The 24,765-nt window shown below is 37.6% G+C and overlaps 2 protein-coding genes across 2 annotated transcripts; one reads left to right on the forward strand and one right to left on the reverse strand.

Moving 5' to 3' along the window:
• The first annotated feature begins 4,308 nt into the window (after window positions 1-4,308).
• Window positions 4,309-5,648, forward strand: LOC148876963 (pathogenesis-related thaumatin-like protein 3.5). Its single transcript, XM_088979310.1, has 2 exons — window positions 4,309-4,537; window positions 4,701-5,648. The coding sequence occupies exons 1-2, from the start codon at window positions 4,486-4,488 to the stop codon at window positions 5,330-5,332; spliced, it is 684 nt and encodes a 227-aa protein (XP_088835436.1). The 5' UTR covers window positions 4,309-4,485; the 3' UTR covers window positions 5,333-5,648.
• Window positions 5,649-5,840: 192 nt separating this feature from the next.
• Window positions 5,841-17,501, reverse strand: LOC148876964 (uncharacterized). Its single transcript, XM_088979300.1, has 17 exons — window positions 16,655-17,501; window positions 15,353-15,709; window positions 15,111-15,251; window positions 13,687-13,819; window positions 13,477-13,590; window positions 13,296-13,369; window positions 13,021-13,095; window positions 12,285-12,377; window positions 12,065-12,125; window positions 11,210-11,542; window positions 9,434-9,560; window positions 8,585-8,684; window positions 8,282-8,351; window positions 8,041-8,193; window positions 7,557-7,652; window positions 6,851-7,167; window positions 5,841-6,430 (listed from the first exon to the last, which is right to left on the reverse strand). The coding sequence occupies exons 1-17, from the start codon at window positions 16,739-16,741 to the stop codon at window positions 6,212-6,214; spliced, it is 2,550 nt and encodes an 849-aa protein (XP_088835426.1). The 5' UTR covers window positions 16,742-17,501; the 3' UTR covers window positions 5,841-6,211.
• Window positions 17,502-24,765: the final 7,264 nt, after the last annotated feature.

A 24,765-nucleotide genomic window follows, 5' to 3' on the forward strand; every position in this document is an offset into this window, starting at 1 on the left:
AGAATTATTAATTGATATAACTGAAATTAGTTATTTACAATATTATTTAGTTATTTAAATAATATTATTTAAATTTTAAAATATTAATTACTTATTGAATTTAATAATCTATAGAATTATAATTTATACTATTGTTACATAATTTTGTTATTTTAACTATTTAAAATCTAATTATGTTAAATGTTTTATTATTTAAATATTTAAACAATATATAAAATATTTAAAACTTTTTGTTATTTGAATTTTATTTATTTTAAAGTTATTACATAGTATTAAATTTTTTGTTATGTAATTATTTATCTATTTTTAATGTTTTGTTATTTAAGATATTTAGTTATTGAAATATTTAAATAATATCTTTAATTTTAAAATTCTATTATTTGAATAGCATTTAAATTGAATAATCTGGAAAACTATAATTTACATTGTTAGTACATAATTTCATGATGAACTTTGTAAAACTACAAAATTATTAATAATTTGAATATTGTTAAATCTTTTATAATTATTTTTTGTGTTTTTAATAAATATTTTATTATAATTATATAATTTCATTAGAATATTTAAATAATTTTTAAAATTTTTAATTCAAATTTTCTTTAGATAGATATAGATAAAAATATAAAATATAAAATTATTAATAATATGACTATTATTAAATTTATTATAATTATTTTTTGTGTTTTTAATAAATATTTTAATGTTATTATATAGTTTCGTTAAAATATTTAAATAATTTTAAAAATTTTTAATTCAAACTTTCTTTAGATAGATATAGATAAAAAGTGGGAAAGAGAATAAATAGGAATTAGAGATAATTTAGGAGAAAGTGGAGGATAGTGGGGAAGGTAGTTTAGGAGAAATTTTTGGAGAGGATATTGTTTAGGCTATTGGGGGACGTGTGGGAGATTTTAGGTAATTCATTATGGGAAGGAAGAGCATCTCATTGATTGTTTCAAAGATGATATAGAATAAAAAAATCGAAACAGGGGGGAATTTCTAGAACGTTGTGTTAGAAAAGGAAAGTGTTGGTGAAAGGGACTCAAGGGAGAAGTTTTGGTCATACTATGTTGTAAATCGTTGCCTAACAAATTATATATATAAAAGTCTACCTAAGAAAGGTCATTGGCATTCTCGTCACCTAAATCACCTTATTTCCAACATTGTAGAGTGCAAGGTCTTGATCTGTTCTTCACAAAGCACTCCTCACACCAACCTCACAACACATTTTAGTTGTACATCAACATCATGATCTTGAACTTGTATGTTGTTGTTATTCATGGGGTGGGGAGATGTTCTCAATACATGATAGGTGGGATGTGCTATGAGCAAGGTTCAAAGTATTGATATTGGCCGATCGGTCTTTTTTTTAACTTTTACTTTTTTTTTTTTTTTTATTTTGGTTTAGAGGGGTCGGTTTAAGTCCGAACTACCCTTTGAACCAGGCCATGACCCGATACAACCCCTATAGGGGCATATTGGGAAGGGCCCGATACGATAGGTATCGGCCAAAACGTAATGATTTTTTGAAACTTGGCTATGAGGTTGTTGTGAGGTGTCCTCTGTGAGGAGGAAAATCCCATGGATTGATGGTTGGTTTGTTAATTATTAAGGAAATTTCCCAATTAATACCTTGTATTTTGGGTCTAGTGTCACTTTAGTCCCCTAACTTTAAAACGTGACAATTAAGTACCCAAGTTTTCAAAAGGTGTCAGTCTAGCACTTATCATTAACCTACGGTTAAGTGACATGTAAAAACATCATTGGCTCCAATTTTATATATGTACTTTCAAAAGACTCTTACTTTGTTTGCCAATTTTAGAGACCTGATAATCATAATCAGCAGCATCACCCAACCGGAGTAAGAGCTCAGCAACCTGGATTGCATCTCTTATATTATAGCACTCGAATGCAGCGTCGTCTGTCCAGTTCACATCCCTCCATGCTGGCAAATAAATAAAAACATTTTATTTAACATTAACTTTCCTTCACGTATGCTTGGGCAAATCCAATCAAATATGGTAAACCGACAATTTAAAGTTCATCCATTTGATTACAAATAAACCCATCTCATCCATGCTTCCTAGACTTTATCAAACCCACGGACTAAATCCTTACTGAAATTGTTTGTCGCAAACAGTATATCAGTAAAAGGGATCTTTAAATCGAGATCTAAGTTAGGAAAAGGGGAAGCGTTTGTGTACTCACTCCATTCAAATTCGTGTATGAACTCCCTTCATAAAGATACAAGGGTGGCCATGTGATGAAATAACTGGGTGTCGTTTGCCTAGTTCTTGCATTTGAAGATGGAGATGAAGATGGTAACTACCAGAATGCCGATAATAACAATGCCTCCAACAACTGAACCCACCAAAATAACGACATGATTGTTCTTCCCAAACCCTTGCAAGAATGATGTATCCATATTATTTGTAATCTCCATGATTTAATTTCCACCCCGTTTAGAAAAACAGTTTTGATAGGAATTAGGAAATAATAAATATGGACCTACACTGATCTTAATAGTGCCTGAATCACCAAAGTCCACCATGAAGTCGGTGTGATTGGGAATCAATAATGCTGATCAACAAGATGCTTGGCATTAGGAATTGTTATTTTTCGGTTGTTGTGCAGTGGAGGAAATGGAGTATGGAGCAATAATGCTGATTATTTCTTGTTTTGGGTATGTGACTTTGTGGGAGGGATATCTGTGGCTTTTGGGTTAAAAAAATAACCACGACTGTCATCGGAATTTTTTTTTTTTTTCTGATAACCTCGTATACAACAATGCATCCAAACCTCGATTACATACTGTGCAGCCGCGGTCCGATTGTTCAAAGCTGCCCACTGTTAACACATAATACCCAAGCCTGCCAGGTTTAGAAAGCGAGCATCCCTCGTACTCGGACCAACCTATGCAACTTCTCCAAATCACCATACGCCGCAGCTGTGTACGCATCGTTCCTAAGGTTATCATCACCTCTGCCAATGTCGTTCGTCGCCAAATCACCGTGGTGTTACCTGTCTCACGGTTTTTGCTATTCTTTCGTTGACGACCTCGATTTTTTTTCCTCTAGTATTTTGAAGATGTCCCTTGGCATCAAGGGAGTCTTCAACAATGAAGAACTTTTAAAGTTTAAAAGAGACAAGGGCAAAATGGTGTAAAAAATATTACGACGGACAGTTTTGTTATTTTATAATTGAAGGTTGATTGATAGTAGATACTAATTTTGAAATTTTAAATGCTAAATTGATACGTTTTAAAGTTTAGGGATGAAAGTGATACTAAACCTAAAGTATAGGATACTAAAATGGAATTTTCTCTAATTAGTATTGTTGGGTTGGCAGACATGCGTGGTGGCCCTTGGAGGTGGGTAAGATGGCTTCGGCTTGACTGGGCTGGATATCAGCAGTTGTTGTCTTCTGGATACCTTCTCTTCCCTTACCTTTCCCGATATCAGAAATTTATGCCATGCCATGGAAGTAAGCTGGGTGAGGGTGGCTAAAAGCCTAAACTAATAGAAAATAGAAACATGTTTGGCGTGACGTTTTTTTTTTCTTTTTAGAAACAGAAGCAAGTTAGCAGCAAGCCACGCTTTAGCGACTGGGTGAGTGGGTGGTGGGTAGTTCGTTGGCTGAACTCAATCAAAACAAATCAATCTCGTAGGACTAGGACTAGGGCCGGCCGATCCCCTTTTCGTGTCCAACTCAGACTACAAGTCTAGAACTAGAAGAAGGTATGGCAGATGAGATTGGCAGCATCCTTATTCCTCAACTCGTTGCGTATTCGTGACACTTTCTTTGGGTTTGGGCGGACAAGGCCCTTTACCTTTGGCTTTAGGGGTGTGAGTATGACATAGATATCGACTATCCATGGGAAGGGAATGGATCCTTTGTTAGATAGAGGGACCGACGGATGAGTAGGAGGGGTACGTGGGGCAAATGTTGTGTTGTCACAACTCTGAACATGCGCGCGCCAGCACCAGCAGAGGCCCAGCCCAAGGCATCCCAACTCTCGACAGACAACATTTCACATTTGTGTTAGTTGTTGCTCTTTTCTCTCTCTCTCTTCGTCGTGGGACTGCACTGTAAAGTGGAAACAACCGTTACAACGTGCACTCTCCCTGTTTGTACTAACATTACATCGTGAAAATTCAAAAATTTCACGAGGGAAAATGGAAACCGTTTGATGGTTGCGACATACAACGAGTATGCTACACGAGATGACCCACCACTTGGTTGGACCAATCCCGTGAGGTTCCACTCCAGGAAAAGCCGAAAAGGAGGTTCAGAGACGTTCAGGAATAAACGAATCAGGAGTCCTTCCCTCCACTCCACAAATTGGGATTTGGGTTTGGGCGACCAAAAATCCATTTAAAGATTTCCACGTTGTCTTTGATCCCCACGGCCACCGAATTGAATTCCAATTACCAATCAATTCCATTCCAACTCCTAACTTTTCACAACACAAAGATAAAGAAGCTGATGGCGACCTGGCGAAAGGCTACTCTTCTTCTTGCGCTCCCATTTCTATTCGGTCAGTATTTCCACTAATTCTATTTCTATCTCATCCCTTCCATTTCTCCAGGAACCCTGGAAGTAATTAATTAATTCATCTCCCCTCCCCATTCCATTAATCCACTCACTCTCCTCCTACGCTTGGGCTGGGATCTGACTGTCACATCATTTTTCAATTGCAGGAAGAACAGCGTTCGCGACCCTCTTCACCCTCCAAAACTTCTGCGGCTACACTGTCTGGCCAGGTGTCTTATCTGGCAATGGTGCTGCCGTCCTCGGCGATGGTGGCTTCTCCTTGCCGCCCGGTGCATCGCTCCAGCTCACCGCACCGCCTGGATGGTCCGGCCGATTCTGGGCTCGCACCGGATGTAACTTTGACGAGTCGGGTAATGGTAAATGCGCTACTGGCGATTGCGGTGGATTGAACTGCGCCGGGGGTGGCGCACCACCCGTTACACTGGTTGAATTCTACAATGTGGGTATGGGAGTACGGCCGTCGGGTGGGACGGGAGACTGCCAGTACGCCGGTTGCCTTACTGATCTCAACGGTAGCTGTCCGGCAGAACTGCAAGTAACGGACACGGGGAACAACGTGGTAGCATGCAAAAGCGCGTGTGCGGCGTTCAACACACCGGAGTTTTGCTGCACGGGAGACCACTCGACGCCACAGACCTGTTCATCCACCCAGTACTCGGAGATGTTCAAAAGTGCGTGTCCGACGGCGTACAGTTATGCATACGACGATGCGTCCAGCACGTGCACCTGCACGGGATCCGATTACTTGATCACCTTCTGCCCTACTACTGGATCATGACTCGATGGTCGACACTTTCCCCCTTCTTTCACTCTTTGTGGGTCATCCCATGCGAAATGGGAATGAATGATACATGCATGCATCTCACCTCTGGCTTGTTTTTGTCTTGTATCTTCATTTTCTTGATTTTTTTTTTTATTTGATTGTGAAGGGTGGCGTTGGTGCCCGGATTTTATGACCGGAATCGGACATGGTTCATTGGTTGATGATCTCTTGTCTTGTGTAAAAATCGGACATGCTTCGCATCGCATTAATCCCTTCATCTTATGTTTCATTTGGAAGAACACTTGATAATAACTAAAATGAAATTGTTCAAGTTGGTCCTTGCTTGGGATTTAAGACACGTCCCTTTATTTTAGGTTGCGAAGATATACACATACATTCACGTAAAGAAATGAACTAGCAAGCAGCATCTCGTTTTGCCTTCCCTTTTCATTGTTTGATTCAATTCCAAGTATTCAACATTGGAAATGGAAAAACCAAATTAAGCAGTTGGAAACCATGAGAATTCAAGACAAGGAATGGGATTAAACATTAGATAGAGAGAGATCCAACGCATCCCTTGGGATAACCTATTTGTTATGTTAACCAATCCCATCGACCCGTACAATAGCTTTCTTTGCTTTTCTTTCTTTCTATTCCTTTTTCTACACTCAATTTTTTCTATACGTTTGGACTCCAAATTTGAAAGCCCGAACTTGGAAAACATACCACCCAATCCTTCTTCAAGGATTTCTTTCTGCTGGGTGGGTAAAGGAATACCTACGTGTGGTGACATCGTACAACATGTGCCACCTTTGCTATCCCTAGAAAAATTAAAGAGGAATGAAAAAAAAAAATAAAAAAAGAGGGCGATATGTTAAAACTACTCCCTCTGTGTTACTGTTGCTGCAAATAAAAGATTCGGAAGGGTCTTAGCCACCACGGTCGCATCTCGCCAAATCCTGTGCATTGCCCTTCACCTTCCTCCTCACTGCTGAAGAGGGTCTGATCTGAACAATCAAGGCATGCTCCACAGGCTACATTGTATGACCGGCATGCAGAATGGCACACCCTTAGCCTATTGTCGCCATCCTTGTCACACTTCTGTATGGAGATCTGGCATTTCACAAATTTCTGTAATTAATATTCTCGTTAGGGAGCAGTAATCAGTAAAGCATACCAAGTCCAATTATTTTGCAAAACTAGCACAATGGTAACTTGGCACCACCACGTAACATGTATCTAACCATCCAACAGAAGGAATTCCCTCAAGGCCGTTGAATCATATTCTTAAAGGCCATTCAAGATCCCACAGACCAATCCAATCAATTGGTGATAGTGAAGCTATACCCCACTCTGGGCAGCCTACTTGTTAGATACATTCTGTAAATGGAGGTAGAGATGGGATGGCGGAATAAAAACCCCACTTAATTGTTCTAGATTTACAATTTCGCCAGAACAAATGGAGAATAGCATACACGATTAAGAGGGAAAATTGAGGAGGCCAAAAACGAAACATGAAAGTGAGAAACTTACCCAACAGGCTAGCTGCTTGGCAGCTGCTAGACAGTAGCCATTATCAAAAATGCTAAATAGTGTCCGACTCCCTGGAATCAACCGGTTGTAGTTAGGCATGACCACAGCAGCTTCTAGCTGCTGCAATATGCTTGGTTCATTAGGTGCACAATGTTGCCCCATTGCATCCCTTGCCAGAACATCCCTACAAACAGACAGACTAGGAAGGAGCATGGAACTGTTCTGGCATGTATACCCTGCATAGTCAGAGCAGCGGAACTCGCAGATTCCATTATCACATACTCCACCATGGAGACTGCATTGCTCATCACAAACAGCTGCAATCATATAAAATCATGATTATCTTTTGATGTTCTTTCGATATATACATATCAATCATGGATAGATCTTTTCATACCACTACTTGCAAAAACAGACTGGGCCACCTAGGATGCATAATCAAACAGTATGTACTAAAGCCAATAATCCATCAAAGGTGGCCCGCCAGTTCAGAATGACAGATTCAGAAATAGGAATTTTTGTTGGCCATAAAACTGAATTTTTGCTTCAAACAAGGGGTAAAAGGCATCAATTATTTGCTCTGTTCATATGTGCTAATAATATGAACTTAAAAAATCCAGTGGCTGGTAAAAAAGTTTTCTAGCAAGAAAAAAACAACAAGTACTTTAAGAAGACACCAACACAATTTTAGGATGAAAGATATTACCTGTTGAACAGTCAATCCCTGTATGTCCATTTTCACATTTACATATTCCATTAGGAAGGCACCTTCCATGTCCATTGCAATCACTTGGGCAAGAACCTGCAAAAGAGTTCATTTCAGATCTAAAACAACAATATTGTAATGGAGTCATTGATCCCCAAAAATAAAAAAAAAGGAAAAAAACAATAATGGAGCCTGGGCATGTAAAATCTGAATGACAGAGGAATGAATGGGACAAAGCAATAATCTTTTCGTGTAAATTTTTATTTGAAAAATTGTTCTGGAAATTTGAGGCATTGAGCTATCTCTTTAACTATATTATCAGAATTCAGAATTTAGAAATAATATCAAAAGCTCCATCATTCAAAATTTTCTTTAGGTGAGCTGGGACAAAGCCAATGACCATATGGTGGTAACATAAAATGTCTGGACACGTGGTTGTGGGATAAGATGTTTATGAAAGCAACAAGTAATGATCAGTGCTCACGTTTAATGCAGTCGTGACCATGAAACCCTAAAAAGCAGTGGCACTTTCCCTCAATACAGTCTCCATTGAAATTACAAGAACTGGGGCATTGGCCAGAGATGGGTGCTGGCATGGTGTTACATAATTCATGATAAGCTGGACATATGAGTTCCCCTGCACACATTTAGACCAAAAACCTTATTTGAGAATGAAAATAACAAGTGAACTGAATACAGATTTCAACAGTAGGCTGCATAGTTACCATTAAATCCAGGGAACTGAACTGGTCCTCCAGCTTCTGGACATTCTTTCCACAAGCCATCAACAGCAACCTATATAATACATGAATCACATCATATTATAAAGGAGAAGCATGGATCCAAAAAGAATCAAAATTTAGGAAGTAAGAGGCCATTAAGTGTGTGGTGAGAGCAAAAATTCTTGAAGAGAACTGAATACAGTTCTTTAATATCTTTCTTTTTGCAAGTATGCACTCGAGTGTGTTTGTACAATTTAACTTTTCATATTTAGGAAACCTACCCAGACATCAACAAGAGTGCCATACCTGTAAAGTGTTGTTTACACATCGCTGTTGATAACAACCATTCCCCTGGGCCATGGATCCTCGGACAAATCCAGTACGGACTAAAGATGAACTCATGCACCTATAGTTACAAACAATGTTCAGAGAACCGGACCAAGCATAGAACCGGAGAAGGGAGAGGTTCACGGGTCAGAAGTTCGACCAGGGTCAAGCCAGAGGTCGAACCATGATGATGTGGCATACACATATATATACTACGGGTCATATAAATACTATATATAAGCCTTTTAACTTACACTTTCTTTAGAATACGTGCATAATAATGTAATATATATATATATATATATATATATATATATATATATATAAATATATATATAATAAATAGTCATTAATTAGCATAAGTAAAGAGGTGGATTAGTGGTAATTAAGTAATCTGTGAAAATAACAGGTCTTGAGTTCAAATCTTGTTAACAACATTTTAAAATTTCACTTATGTATGGACCTGGGCAGTTTCATGAAATCAGGACCGGTTCACCGGTTTTCAGCGGGTTTTGAGAAAGTCTGGTTATTGGGGTATGACCGAACTGGTCAGGGCCTGGTCACGGTTCAACCGGTTCAACCACCCAGTCCAGTCCGGTTTTCTAAACAATGGTTAAAAATACAGAAATGTTATCAGCCCATACCAGACAGAGGTTGAATCATGTTATGAATGGCAAAAAAATATTCATGTAGCTGACCCCATATAATTACAAATACAGAAATGTCATTAGCCCATGCCAGAGGTTGAGTCATGTTATGAATGGCAAAACAGGATTCATGTAGCTGACCCCCCATATGATGCTGATGATAATGGTGACGATTACTCACCGGGAACTACTTCCTCGCACTTCACCCAACATTCTGTCAGGTGCCCGAGCACTGCTTGTGTCTGTGCATGACCCATCAGAATAAGCTACAAAATAGGTGCAATAATCAGCCAATGATGATTGTCCACCTGCATTGATCAGAGTTTGGTTAATGACAAAATAAATAAACACCATGACCATCTTGACTATATAAGTTAATGATTTGTTAATAGTATTTTTATGTGTTTTCTATATGCTTCAAAACACAAAAACATGGCAATCTATACATTTGAATGCTATGAACAGTAGAATTTTCAATGAGAAAAGCAGGTCTAAGGAGGAGCTTTTGGAAGCTATCACAGTGAGAGCTGCTTAATGGGTAAACATTGCAGATGTTCTAAGCCTTTTCAGTTAATGACATTATTAGAGCTTGGTCTTAAGTTGCACAAACAGACAGACACACTGAAGAGGTGAGAATGGACTGGAAGCTCCCGACTGTAAATAAACTGAAACTAAACTTTGATGGTAGCTCTAAGGGCAACCTGGGAAGAGCAGGCGTTAGGAAAGTTATTAGAGACCATCAAGGTTCGATGATGGCTTTGTTTTCAGGTCCAATTGGCCTAGGAGATTCAATAAAGTCAGAAATATTTGGCACTTTTACAAGGGGTGCAAATGGATCAGATCATGATCCGATCCGAAATCTGATCCTATTTTGTCATATTCAGATATCCCTATTTCGGATTTGGATCCGATTAAAAATCAGATCGGATTTATATATGTATATATATATATATTCAGCTGGGGTGAGAAGGTCTGCAAATGGGGTAGCAGATGTATTAGCTAAACAGGGAGTTGACAGGCCAAATCTTTTCTGGCCAAACTTGTAAAACTGTTACATACCACAACCCTCTTTGAGGTTGAACATGCTATTGACAAGTCCCACAAAGAAGTTCCTAGTTCAGTAATCAACGGATACAGGATGGTGACCACAATCTGATTAAAGGGCCTTTTTCTGCAGGAGTAAACCGAATTCCAAGACAATGCTATAGTTCCAGCAGTTGACGTTATTTCAACAAAGATTATTTGCATCCTGGAAGATGTCTTCCATAGAATCCATCAACAGGAAAAGCATGTATATGCAGGGCCAAGCCACAAAACAAAATATTAAAAAGCACTGGTAGGATTATTGTGGCCGGAATTTAAAATTTTCATCTAAAATTTTGAGATTTCAAATTTCAGCCACATTGCTCAAAACTTTTGGCATAATATTAAATAATAAAAATCATAAAAAATATTGACAAAACAGAATTTGAATTTTCCATTTCGTACCAAGGGTAAAAAATGGCCTTTTTTTCAAAATTTTCAAAATTTAAAACCTTGAGCAGGACAGTTACAAGTCTTATGACACAGTTTCCACCTTGAGTCATCATATGTAAAATCAAAATCAACAATTGCATTCAGATTTAACAAGATTAACACTCAAACTGCATAATTGTGGTACCAAGACAATAGGGATGGACGGATCCAGGTTCCTTGACAAGAAAAAAATAGGTAAATAAAAGAGCATCGGATTTCCACCTTCAAAAGTTAAAGTGGAAAAATAGAAGCACAAAGACATGGAATGGGATCTGCTCCTCACACATGGGCGCCTCACAGGCACATCCACCATGCATTGGGAACATCTCCCGCGAATAATAACTTAAGTACGGGAGATGTTCCCAATGCATGGTAGGATGTGTGTGTGAGGTCGGTGTGAGGCACCCTGTGTGAGGAGCAGATCCGGTCTCCAAAGGCATACCTTTGTTGGACTGCGGAAAGTAGCGGGCCCATTGGGGGAGGTCCCTATTAAAACTTACAATCGGACAATACCCTTCTGCTTCCCTGTTATATGTACAGCCTGACAATTGCGTTGTGTTGCAACGGTATGCTCCCTTCCAAAGACTGCAAGGGTAGGTGATAAACTCTGTCCCTTGGTTGTGGCCCCAATCAAGATGGTCTGCAATACTATAATTAACCATGTACCATCCACTATCCTCTAGTAAAGCCAGTGTCATTTTTGAAACTACTGATCTTGTATCCACTGATCCTGTCATAATCTCATTCATCAGAAGCCTCTTCTCCCAGTGAGATCCTGTGAGCAAATTGCAAGTCATTGATTATTAACAACAGATTTTCTGAGTAAAAGAACCTAAAACTGATGAATTGAAGCTGTAGACAATGGGAAAAACTGCATAAGGTCAGTTTTAGAAGATAAAAATAGTAAATGGTGTGTTTATTATTGTCCAGTTATGGCCATGATAAAGCGCGCCATTTATTTTCTTCTATCTTCTACATTATTTCCAATAACACTTCAGAATTTCATGGAAAAAGTTAACAAATAACACTATCAACAAATGTTGACAGCAGTCACTTTTTAATAAAAAAGGAGCCAAAGGTTAGGATTTCTATCCAGTCCACCCCTCCCAAGACCCCAGATATTTGGGACCAACATTGGGTAAGGGTAATGGATCTTTCATCAACAAATCTCCAAAGATCTCTGTCTTATACAAATATGTAACATTTAAGAGGTATCTGCCATTATGAGCTCCAATAATATGATTCTATGTTTCAAAGCAAGCTCTAACCCAGTATATGAGAGAGAGAGAGAGAGGACCTGACGTGCCACGTCCTCCCCCATCTTCTAGCTCTAACCCAGTAAAATTCTCAGAGAAAGCCTGCAGTTAAAGAATTTATCAAGTGTTTATTTTTATAGGTAAATGATCATAAAGAGAAAAAAACAAAAATTTGCATGCTAGACCACTCCAACCCTTCCTCCCACACACACACACACCCCCGCCAAAAAAAAATTCATAATCCAGAAGTGCTTGACTAACCCCATAATGATATCTTGCATGCATGACAACACGTGGAAGCACCACACGGGTCACCATCCGCCCAAGCTTCTCATCCATGGCTTGTACAGTAACCTGAAAATAGAAAGGGTAAGCATAACTGGAAATTTGAATTTGTATGTTTAGAAAAAAAACGATATGTTCCAAGTTCATATGAATGACAATTTTGACTTAACCAGCCCTATCATTGGTTCTCCAAATAGTGGCACATCAATTGAGTACTGCTGTTATAAAGAAGGTAGAGACGCTGAGAAGACCTGCCACTATAGATGGCAGGTGGGATAAAGCATGAAGTTTTCCTATTGCGTCAAATCATCTCATGCAAGGGTGGCAAGTTGCAATCTTTGTTCAGTGCATAGAGAGATGAACTTGCTGATTTCTCAGTGGATGATATTATGTGTGGTTGACATAAGATTTCAAGAGATTCTAAAGCAATGTTCTATTTTTATTCAGGCATAATCAGTCATGGGATTGACAGTAGATTAGCCTTGTTGCACTGATTGAAATTAGTGTACTCTTTGAATTTTCGGAGGCTGGAAGTGGATGAATATTCTCACAGGTTATCAGCTGGATGAATGGAAAAAAGGACCTTGGCAGTTACAATGTTAAATCAGAGAGCTCCTGCGTCTAGAGTGAAAATCTAATTCACTTGGACTAGAATTGCAGAAGTATAATTTTGTTTTCTGGAGTGTCCACTTAACATGATAAATATATTTACCTGATTCCGCCTTCTCTTTCTTTCATCCCGAAAATGTGCAAAAGCATGTGGATCAAAACCAAGAACATGCATGACCTGGACGAAATTCAATTTCTGATTAGATTAAGGAAAGTGTGATGGTAAAATCTCAGGATGGCAGGAATTAGAATGCAATGAGGTTCATATACGGTTCAACACTCCCAATACCCCAGATAGCTTGGACCAGCATGGGGTGGTTGACTTCTAGATTAAGTTTATGCCCACTACACTTTTTGTTTGTTTACTTAACAACCAACCTCATGTATGAGAGTAGCAGAAAGTAATTTCTCTGCTTCAGCTGTCAAATGCCGAGGAGCAACATTCACATGTCCTACAAAAGCATACAATGATACATAGTGTCATTAGTTATTATCCATTTAGATATGTCCCACACTGATATGATCAAAGACTGCTCAAAGAATACATCTAGAAGACTACCAGCAATTGCACGACCCCACTGGTCACGTTCACATGCCACTGCCCATGCAAGAGTATTTCCTGTAGTAGGTCTTGTGGTTACCAAAAGAACTAAATCTGCATCAGCAACACCTTCTGCAAAGAGGATGTAATTGGTTACTTATGGAAACCAACTTAGCATGATTAAATAAAATAAAAACAAAAGACAAGCATGTGTCAAGGCAAGACTACCTTCGACATAATCACGTGGAAGCTGCACACCACCATCCTGTCCACAAGCAGAATATCCACTCAATCGCAAGTTCCCTTTCACAGGATCAACAGCTAAGGCTCTTCTGAACCAGTCAGCTGTCTTCCCTAAAGCCTGCACAAGATTGCTTTTGATAATTATAAGGTATATCTGACAAAGGTGTGGAATCATTCCCTAAGCTAATAGGAAGCTATAATACAATAAAGATTGCATGATAAAATAATGCCTTCTCCATAAGGAAAATGCAAACAAACACACAATTGGGGGACTATTCTTTGGTCCATTTGGAGGGAAAGAAGATTACATTTTTTTTTGAAGGGGGGAAAATTACATATTTTTCTCCAACATGAAACGGTCTGTTAAGGTGTTGATTGATGTGATCTTTGTCAGAGTGGCCCATATTCATGTATGGGGGAGGAGTTCAATGACTGTTCTTTCAATCACATGGTTTGAGGTTGGTGTGATGTTTCCAGATTTTCCATCGTCATGCAGGTTATTCCAAACAACTTCCTCCAAGGAATAGGGCCAATAGGCAAGTAGCAAAACTCAATTTTGACCAACTCCTTGTGGTGCTTTTTTGGAGGGAGTGTTAAGACACACCATGGGAGACTGTGGCTTCTATTAGAGATTGCCATGGTGGAGGTAGGGGGATTCTCATATTGTTATTATGTGGTTTAGAGATTGGCTAGCTCAGAGATGGCATCGAGGGGCCTTTGTATTTCTAAGCAAGTGGCGTAACATAAAAGAGACTAGAGTTCTGGCATCCAGAATGGACATCTTGTTCAGATGGATATGGAGATTGGCTGATTCTTTGTAGACTGTCTAGGAATGGGGAGGAAGGAGCAGAATTGTTCTGATATTGATAATAACCCTTCCTAAGTTTCTTCTTTATCATTGTTAAGATTGACTGTCTTATCTTATTGATCTAGATCTGGCTTTCCTGGGTAGACAAGATTGCACTATATTTCTTTTTCTAATTATAAAATTTATATAATCTTGCAACTGATAAAAATTACAATTGATAGGAATAAGAAGATAATTGTAGTAATAAAAACGAAATGTTAAACAATACATTTACACTATTACAGTGTAAGTATAAAACATAATTATATTAAATACTAATAAATGAAACTACGGTGACACTAAGTCATTTCAGTGGTTCACTGGAAGCATCAAATGCAACAAGTATCTAGTGATACTTGGACCTACATTGTCATTCCTGTAAATCAAACTTACACATTTTTTATAGTGTAGCTATTGAGGGAGATCAATATACTTCAGGACATGTTTGTCAAAATTTAAGGGCTATTCCTTGCTAGTACTGATGAAAATATGCATTATGCTGAAAATCTTCCCTGGATTTAAAAAGAAAATTAAGAAAAAGGATTAGACTGAGAAACTAAACCTTATGAAGGCGATGCCTCTTGTCCTCCCCAGAAATATCATCCAAAGTGCAATTATACCAGCAGTCGCCAAAAATCGGTGGATCTCCATGAGGATTGCAAGCAGGTATACTTGGAAGAGAAGTAACAGGAGGCTCCCCGACCTGGAAATGAAGGGGTAGGGGAGAAAGAAATACAAAGCAGATGTAAATGAATTTCTACAGCTCTATACCAGTAGCATGCTATAAATGATTAGAATACCCACCTTCACAATGTCGCCAACATTTTGGCAATCTCTATCAGAGGAGTGCCCTACAGCATCATAATTTAGATATATTCTAATAGGTTGTCTTACATCCGTCTGTGACTCTGACAATGGGGAAATTTCAAGCAATGACCTTCCCTTATGGAGAAGGGGTCTCAAGATATCAGACTCTTTGTAGACTTGTGGAGTAACAGAATACTCCTTGTGGCCAGGTCGCCTCCTCTGTTCAAGCAGCTGATCATGAATGCAAGAATGTGAGAGGACGCCCTTACCCCCTTCTACAAGGCCTTGCAACTGCAGTTGGTTTTCTTGGGATGCGCCATTAGCAATGTCAACTGAGACCAGGATAAATATAACCTAAAGGCGAGAGAGAACACAAACATTAAAAGCACAATGACAAACAAAATGAAAGAAGCTATTATAGGCTTTTCTCCAAATAGAAACAAGCCTCTGATTCCAAAGAAAATTCAAGGAAAGAAAAGCCTGGTGGATAATAGGCAAAATCCACTCCCATGCTATGAACTCATACGCCTTGGTGCATACAGATACTATGAGGAAGCCCGAAATCTCCCCTTCAATTGTATGGGAAAAATGCACGTGACAAACGAATCATTAACATAGTAAGTAATAAATCCAAACACGACCCAAGTCGTAATTCTTACTCGAATTACAGGATTTCTTGCTAATTTTCAAATGTTGGTGAAGTTTTGGCTTTAGGAGTTCTGAAATTTCGATGAACTGATGGGCGAAGGTTCAAATGTTTCAGTAGAGTTTGAAAACCCAACTTACAATAAATACAAACTAAAAATAGAGATGAAATAACTAGCTGTAATCCAAATACCAAGACTTTCTCTTATGAATTCCCTTTGAAAAGCCTCAAAACTCTGAGCAATCCAGAAGTATCAGGGTACTTGGCAAATGTCTCCAAAATGGTCCAGTGAAAAAAAAAAAAAAGTTCCAAATAAACCAACGACGTATGTCCCTGACGCTGGGGAAGAATCCACAGGAAAATTTTAAAGATGGTCTCAGCTGTTTAAGTGTTTATAACCCTCAAAAACCAAAATTGTATACCATGACAGTCGCAAATGCGCTTAAAATAATAAAAAACCAAAAAATCGGAATATCTCAAAACAGACATAGTAAAGCCAGGATATACCTACTAAAAACCCTACATCTCCTTCTGCCATTTAGCATGGAGAGGAAAAGGCGAAGACGTAAATCTCCAGTTTTAAACTTAAACGTAAGGATAGAAATGGAGGAAAAGCAGAAAAGGAAAGAAGTTTATAGCAGCGAAATTGCTACCTGAAAAACAAGGGCTGCAAATAGAACAGAACTCCGAAACCTCAATACAGAAGCAGCCAGACATCGACTCAAGACCTTCACCTCCATCAAATAACACGTGAGTTAAATGGAATCCCCTCACTGCCCCTTCCATCAAACCAGCAGCAATTTCCCGATCAGCTCCAACACCCGAAAAAATAGCTGGCTTCTAAGCATTTCAAACCTCTGTCACGACTAAACACGAATAAAAATCCTCCCTGTCGTAAGCCGTTCCCCTTTTCTACCAGAATCAAAGGAAAGAGAGCACAATGGTACAAAAACCAATCAATGCCTCTTTCAGTTCTCCCACGGAATCTTGTAAACTGATTATTAAGTATTTATTTCTTTCTCTCTTTCTTTGAGACTGAGGGAGAACGACGATGACGACGGGAAGGGGAAAAAACAGTCCAAGTGAAGTGAAGTGAAGAAGAAGAAGAAGAAGAAGAAGAAGAAGAAAATCAGAAAAATTATAGAAAGCGATCGGTGCCTTGTCTATACATTTGTCATTTGTGTGTACAGTACGACTCTAACCGTAGTGGGGAAGGACCGTGGGAGTGAGTATAAATTTTGCAAATAGGAAAATGTATATAATTTCAAAGATTATTATTCATAATAATAATTTACGATAAATTCACATTTTCACAATATAGATGCGAATATTGTTTTTCAGTTTTGATTGGTAATAAAATTAAAAACATGAAAAATTCATCCATCTTTTTTCATTTATTTTTATTCCCAATTTAAACTCTGAAATTACTTGTGATGATAATGAAGAACATTTGAATCCGTTTGAATATAGCACGGCATCACAAGAAATGCATTTTGGGATGTTTGGATCATGTGAGATCTATGCAGGAATTTATCTTGTGGAGGAGGAGTCGTGCTTCTGCTTGCAAAAGCGTTTTTTTTTTTTTTTTTGATTGAACAAGGAGGGTACCTCCACGTGTGAGCAGATGCTTTAAAAGTAAAAAAATAAAAAAGTAAAAAGCTATAGGACTAGAGGCACTACAAATCTCTCTAATTCTATTTCATATATCATAAATTCATTATACAAAAGTTGCACCACAAATTGGAATCAACCAATTTAGCCCCAAAATTTTATATGGGTTAGATTTGGATTGAAGGGTTAGATTTGGATTTTCAATCATTAGGTTAGGTTTGAGTTAAAGATTTTAAGTTTTTTTTTTAATTTTTTAATTTTTGTGTTCGACCTAAGCCTAACCTCTTAACTCCTAAGTAGCATGAACCCAGCTTGAGCCTGAGGATTATATATATTTATATATACATCTATAGATATGTATTTACTTATATAAATATATATTTGTATAAATACAAGTGTAATTTTAGAGTAGATTTATTAAAGAACTTAACTTGACTAGGCCCGAATCCAATTCAAGTGCATCAAATATTAATATGAGATGAGTTCAGATTAGAAAATTCATGTATTGGGGCTCAAGCCTTAAAGCTAAATCTTAGGCTTGAAACTAGATTGACCATAAACCCAGTCCAACCTATCTGATTTACACCCCTAACCTCTTGAGTTCACATCTCCACCCCACAGCACATCCCCCATATCTCCATTGATAGTACCAGTTGCAATGATGTCATTATCAGAAAATGGTAGGGCGGTCCCATTTAGTGTACAAGTCTCACTAACTACGGTACTACACTATATATATATTTTCAATGAAATTCCTTGATGAATGCAATCCACCACAATGATATTAAAGAAATTTGGACAAATATTGGTAAAACCATGATAGAGATGGTTGGGGCTCCAAAGTTGCCGTCGATAGAAGGACACAAAACAAAAGCAGCAACTCTTTGTCCTTTCATTCTCCCGTTCTTTTCTTTTTGTACAAAGTGAGAAAAAAAAAAAAGAATAGAAGAATCATAATTCACAACCCACTTTCATAACTTTGCATCCATGAGACCATGACCATGACCTACTTGTTCAAGTAGATTTTCCAAGAAAAAATAGAGTGGGTAGATGCCATTATAATACTCATCCTCAGTCCCATCACCAATCAATATTTATTAATTACCTGTGCTGTGACTGTGAGTGGTTCATCATCTAATTAAGCAATAGTCTTATCTCTATTCAAAGCAGGGACCATTCTTTTATAAAAATGTTAGTTAAAATGCAATCAATTTCACAGCCTAATCTTTGGGTGTGTATTTTGTTCAATCAATTCAACTTTTGCCATGTGATCGATACACCTCACTTGTAACCCACTTGATGTGCACATGATGGTAAGCAGCATTATTTACTGTATTGGTCATGATGCTTCTCTTTCAAGACTAGACTCTACAGAGAGAGAGATAGAACCTTTGTTGAAATTTGAGGAAGACCACACTGTAAATTCTTCAAATTAGGGACAGGATTGGCACATCTATGCTCTTTGGCATAGGCTGTGTTTGGTTGCATTGCAAATAAATTTGCATTGATACAAAAATTGTAACAGTGAAAATGATTCAAGTGTAAATTCTGACCTATTTTTATCACAAATTGTAGTTTATTTTATTTAATTGCAATACAAATGAATTTAATTGAAACATGAAGCAGAATAAAGTAAAATCCAAAACAAAATTAAACAAGGATTTGCATTTTCTACATTTGCACTCCCATGCATTTGTATTAGTGCATATAGATGTATACTGCAACCAAACACAGCCTTTGTTTCTGATTCCTATGAAACATGAAAGATATTTTTTTGTGTTCCAGTTTCTCGATGAAGACTTTTTTATTATTATTATAAGTGCTTTTCTCGATGAAGACTTTTCCCCTTGGTTTCAAAATTAAAAATCCTTGTGACCATTCCAACATCAATGACCATACTATAACTTGACGTGAAAGGGTTTCGTATTTTATTTTTGCTTGGGAAATAAAGGAAGCTTGAGCAGGTGGTCTCGCCCTTTTGATTTTACTTTCACATGTGTTATTATATTTATAATTTCTAAATATATATATATATATATTACATTTCTGAAAAAAAAAATCGTAAGACAGTTTTTAAGAGATGTATCAAAATAATGGAGATATTAAGAAGATAAGAACGCCCCACATAAACCTTAAAATGTATTAATAACACAATTTCTAAATCTTGATTGTATAAAAACATGAAATATTTAATACATGGCAACAATCAAAAATATCGGACACGAACCAATTATATTTTGCAACATTATTCATTTGTATGCAAAACGCGTACATGAACCCAAGGACCCAACTCATAATTTATAAACTTGGAAAATTTTATACAATTATACCATACAAAAGATAGTTTACATAAATTGCTCATCCATTAACTCAAAATGCACGTCATTACGCATAAAAAATTAATTTCAGCCTGTTTCCAACTTTTTGGTCGGGCAGAATCAGAATTCTATTTCCATTTCTGGTGGAATGTCATCGTCCCATTAGAGGGAATGGCCATTTTTTGGTTCTATTTTGGGAATGAAATCTCATTCTTACCGATTCCAATTTTTATTCCTACTCCTGTCTGAACCAAATAATTATGGGAATAGTTAATTCTAATTCCAATTCTGACTGAATGAAATGGACCCTATAATTTAAACCTAAAAGCTTCCAATACTAAAAAAATTAAGTTTCAAATAGTGTGTCAATCCAATTGAGTTGAGTCGGCCATGTTGTTAATTATGCAAATAAATGTTGTAAGGCAAACATAATATTCCCTTGTGGGTAATGGACAGTTGTCTCTCTACTAAGAATTCCCACCAGGCTGGATAGTTATGTTCAATGTTGATAGGCAACAGAGTAGAACATTGATTTGTTTGCTCACAGAAGATTTTGGGCTCTCATTGTAACCCATACACGCACTCTCCAAGTTGGATCAACTACTCCATAATATCTATCTTCCCACATCAGCATAATTTATGTATATATTTTTGGGAAATTCCTGATTAGTATCTTATACCTTGGTTCAAGTGACAATTTGCTTCCCAAGCTTTAAAATGTGGTAATTCAGTACTCAAACTTTCAATTTGTGACAATCCAATACCTAGCGTTAACTCGCCATCAGTCAACGTATAAAAAGATGTAAATACCCATCTCATTTTCGATAACCAAGTTTGAGTCATTTTTGAAATGACGAAAATGATCACTACAATAACCTCTCTCTACGAGTTTGAGTCATTGCTCTAACTTTCCAAAGAGAACAGTTCTCTACGCTGGTGCTAATAATCGGAATATGCCATTGGAAAAGCTGAAATCAAGGGGAAAACATCGTCAGAGAGCATCATACGAAGACTTTCACCATTTTATTGGAGAAATATCACCAGACCCCCACACACACACACACACACACACACACACACACATATATATATATATATATATATATATATATATATATATATAGAGAGAGAGAGAGAGAGAGAGAGAGAGAGAGAGAGAGGAGAACTGATCAGGTTTCTAATAAAAAACAAAACTGATAAGGGGAGAGAGAACAAATCAAGTTCAGATTAGAAAACTATAACTGATCAGAAACCTAATTAGTTACTGTTTTCTAATTGGGAGGAGGGGATAGGGATAGAGAGAGAGAGAGAGAGAGGAGAACTGATCAGGTTTCTAATAAAAAACAAAACTGATAAGGGGAGAGAGAACAAATCAAGTTCAGATTAGAAAACTATAACTGATCAGAAACCTAATTAGTTACTGTTTTCTAATTGGGAGGAGGGGATAGGGATGAGAGAGAGAGAGAGAGAGAGAGAGAAGGGAAAGAACCAATAGGGGAGGGGGGCAGGGGAAGGGGAGAGAACATATTAGGTTTCTGATTAGAAAATTGTAACTGATCAAGAAGAAACCTGTTTAGGTACAGTTTTATGATCAAGGGGGAGGAGGATAGGGGAGAGAGAGAGAGAAAGAGAGAGAGAGAGAGAGAGAGCTCAGTAGCCTCAAGAGGCACTCCTCTAGACACCCTAGCTGTTGTTCGAGCGGTTCTGACACAGTTGGAAAGCAAAGTTAGTAACTCATCATCTCCTTTAACATCATCTTTTGCTTAATCAGGTAATCGGGGCTCATCTGTCATGCTTCAGCTCCAGGTAATACAGAGCATTCTTGGATGATAGATTTAGGAGCATCCGACCATATGACTGGCTTGCCATCACTTTTTTCTACCTATCATTTATCTTATGGTAAAAACAAAGTGTCTATTATTGATGGATCCCTTGTCCCTATTTCTAGCAAAGGAGACATCAAGTTGTTTGATGCCATTTTCCTATCCTCCGTCTTACATATTCCTAAGCTTAATACTAACTTGCTTTCAGTTAATAGCATTACAAAAAAAAAAAAAAAAAACAAACAGAACTATTCAATAACCTTTTTTCCTTATCGATGTGTTTTTCAAGATCTGAAAACAATGAAGGTGATTGGGACTGGTCATGAGACGAATGAATCTACCTACTTGGAGGAAGTGCTCATCAGGAAGATAGTGAAACTAAAAAGTCCTTCACTTTTTAGTCTATTTATCAGGTGATGCCTTGGCATAATAGGATGGATCATTTATCCTTTTAGGTTTTAAAAAGTTTATTTCCTAGTTTATTTGAATCTATCCAGATGTCTAGTTTGAAATGTGAGAGTTGTGAGCTTGCAAAACATTGTAGGACAACCTTTCACCAAATGATTTTAACCCAAATTGGGGTCAAAATTAAAATTTTTAGATCTGATAATGCAAAAGAATATTTTGCAAACCCATTAGCATCCTACCTACTTGACCATGGGATTCTCCATCAGAGTATCTGCCCACATACACCATAGCAGAATGGGGTTGCTGAAAGAAAGAATAGACACATATTGGAGATAACCGGGGGGATTATTTTTACCTCAAATGTGCCTATACATTTCTGGGGGGATGTTGTTCTTATAGTAGTATATCTCATCAACCAGATTCCCTCACGGGTTTTTGACATGAAATCTCCATTTACCCTTCTATACCTTGATAAAGAATTGTTCACCATTCCACTTATAACCTTTGGTTGCACTTGCTTCGTTCAAATCCTTGGTCCTCGTTGTTCCAAATTTGATCATAAGGCTTCTAAATGTATTTTCCTTAGTTATGCACAAACTCAAAAATGATATTATTATTATGAACCCACTTCTAAAAAAAAGTTTGTCTCAATGGATGTCACATTTTTTGAGGATAAACCCTCAGGGGGATAATAGTGAGGATGGGATTAGCACATTAGAAGTTCCTTTACCAATTCATTTAAGTGAAGAATGGTGCAGTGGGGAAGGTTGTCAAAGGTGCAGGGATATGAGAATTTATCACAGACGATGGAGATAGATTGATTTTGGACATCAGTAGTATAGGCCAGTCCCAGCCCCCTCTGTAGATCCAGATCTTGGTACCATAGTAACCCCATTTCCTTCTACAGGTCTAGATCCAGGTACCACAGATACTACAGATGAAAGACATCCTGCCATGGAGCATTCACCTTCACTAGATGATCTTGACCTTCTCATAGCAGTCCGTAAGGGCAAGTGTCATTGCACTATATCCACAGCTCACTGCATTTCTCAGTTCTTGTCCTATGATCATTTGTCTTCTTCCTACAAGTCTTTTCTTGCATCCATTGCAAATATTCCCATTCCCAGAATAATGTAGGAAGCATTGGCAGTACTAGAATGGAAAGATACAATAAAAATAGAAATTGATGCCCTCATCAGAAACAATACCTGGGAAATAGTTGATCGGCCCAAAGGAAAGAAACCAGTTGGATGTAGATGGGTATTCACTGTAAAACATAATGCTGATGGTTCTGTTGAAAGTTATAATTTCCAATTAGTTGCAAAAGGATTTATTCAAACATATGGTATTGACTACTTAGAAACTTTTGCACCAATAGCAAAGATGACCACTATCAGAGTCCTATTATCTCTTGCAGCTAGTTACTCTTGGCTATTGAATTAGATGAATGTTAAAAATGTCTTCCTCAATGGAGACTTGCAAGAAGAAGTTTACATGTAGTTGTCTCCTAGAGTTTATGGTACGGAGACAGAAAAAATGTTTGTCGATTGAACAAAGCCCTATATGGACTAAAACAATCCCCTAGAGCTTGGTTTGACAGATTTAGACGAGCCCTTGAAAGGTTTAGATATGTGCAGGCCCAATCAGACCACACATTGTTTATTAAGAGAGTGGCTTCTTCCGTAACTTTTCTTGTTGTGTATGTGGATGATATTGTAGTAATAGGAAGTGATGCTAGTGAAATTGAGTCTCTTATGCAACTCCTTCATCAAGAGTTTGAGGTAAAATATTTGGGAAAACTATGATACTTCTTGGGCATTGAAGTAGCTAGATCCAACCATTGGATTTTTGTCTCTCAATGAAAGTATATTCTTGATCTACTAAAAGAAACAGGAAAGTTGGGAGTTAAGTCTGCAGACACACCTATTGAATAGAATGACATGATTAGTGTAGAAGGAGGAGAGCCTCTTAAAGATAAAGCTATGTTCCATCGATTAGTTGGAAAACTTCTCTACCTTTGCCTCACACGACCAGACATCAGTTGTGCAGTCAGTGTACTTAATCAGTATATGCACTCTCCTAGAACTACTCATCTCCTTGTAGTTGAGAGGATATTAGCATATCTGAAGAGGTCCCCAAGCAAAGGCATTTTGTTCAAGAATAATGACCACATGAAGATAGAAGTCTACACAGATGCTAATTGGGCTGGGTGTGTTGATGATCGAAGATCTACTTCTAGATATCGTGCCTTTGTAGGAGGTAATCTGGTCTCTTAGAAGAGTAAGAAACAAAGTGTTGTTTCTCGCTCTAATGCTGAAGTTAAATATAGGTCCATGGCAAATGGTGTGGCTGAGATTCTATAGTTAAGATCATTACTTGAGGAATTGGGTATTGTTTATGAGAAACCTCTAATATTGTATTGTGATAATCAAGCTGCAATTAATATATCTCATAATCCAATACAACACGACAAAACTAATCACATTGAAGTGGACCAGCACTTTATTAGAGAAAGGATTACATCTCAAGAAGTATGTCTTCCCTACATCACATTCGACATGCAGCCTGCAGACCTTTTCACCAAGGTTGTTTTAAGGAAGTAGT

Source organism: Nelumbo lutea, chromosome 1 (genome assembly GCF_056320005.1).
Source record: "Nelumbo lutea isolate HS-2025 chromosome 1, American lotus-T2T, whole genome shotgun sequence".
NCBI lineage: Eukaryota > Viridiplantae > Streptophyta > Magnoliopsida > Proteales > Nelumbonaceae > Nelumbo > Nelumbo lutea.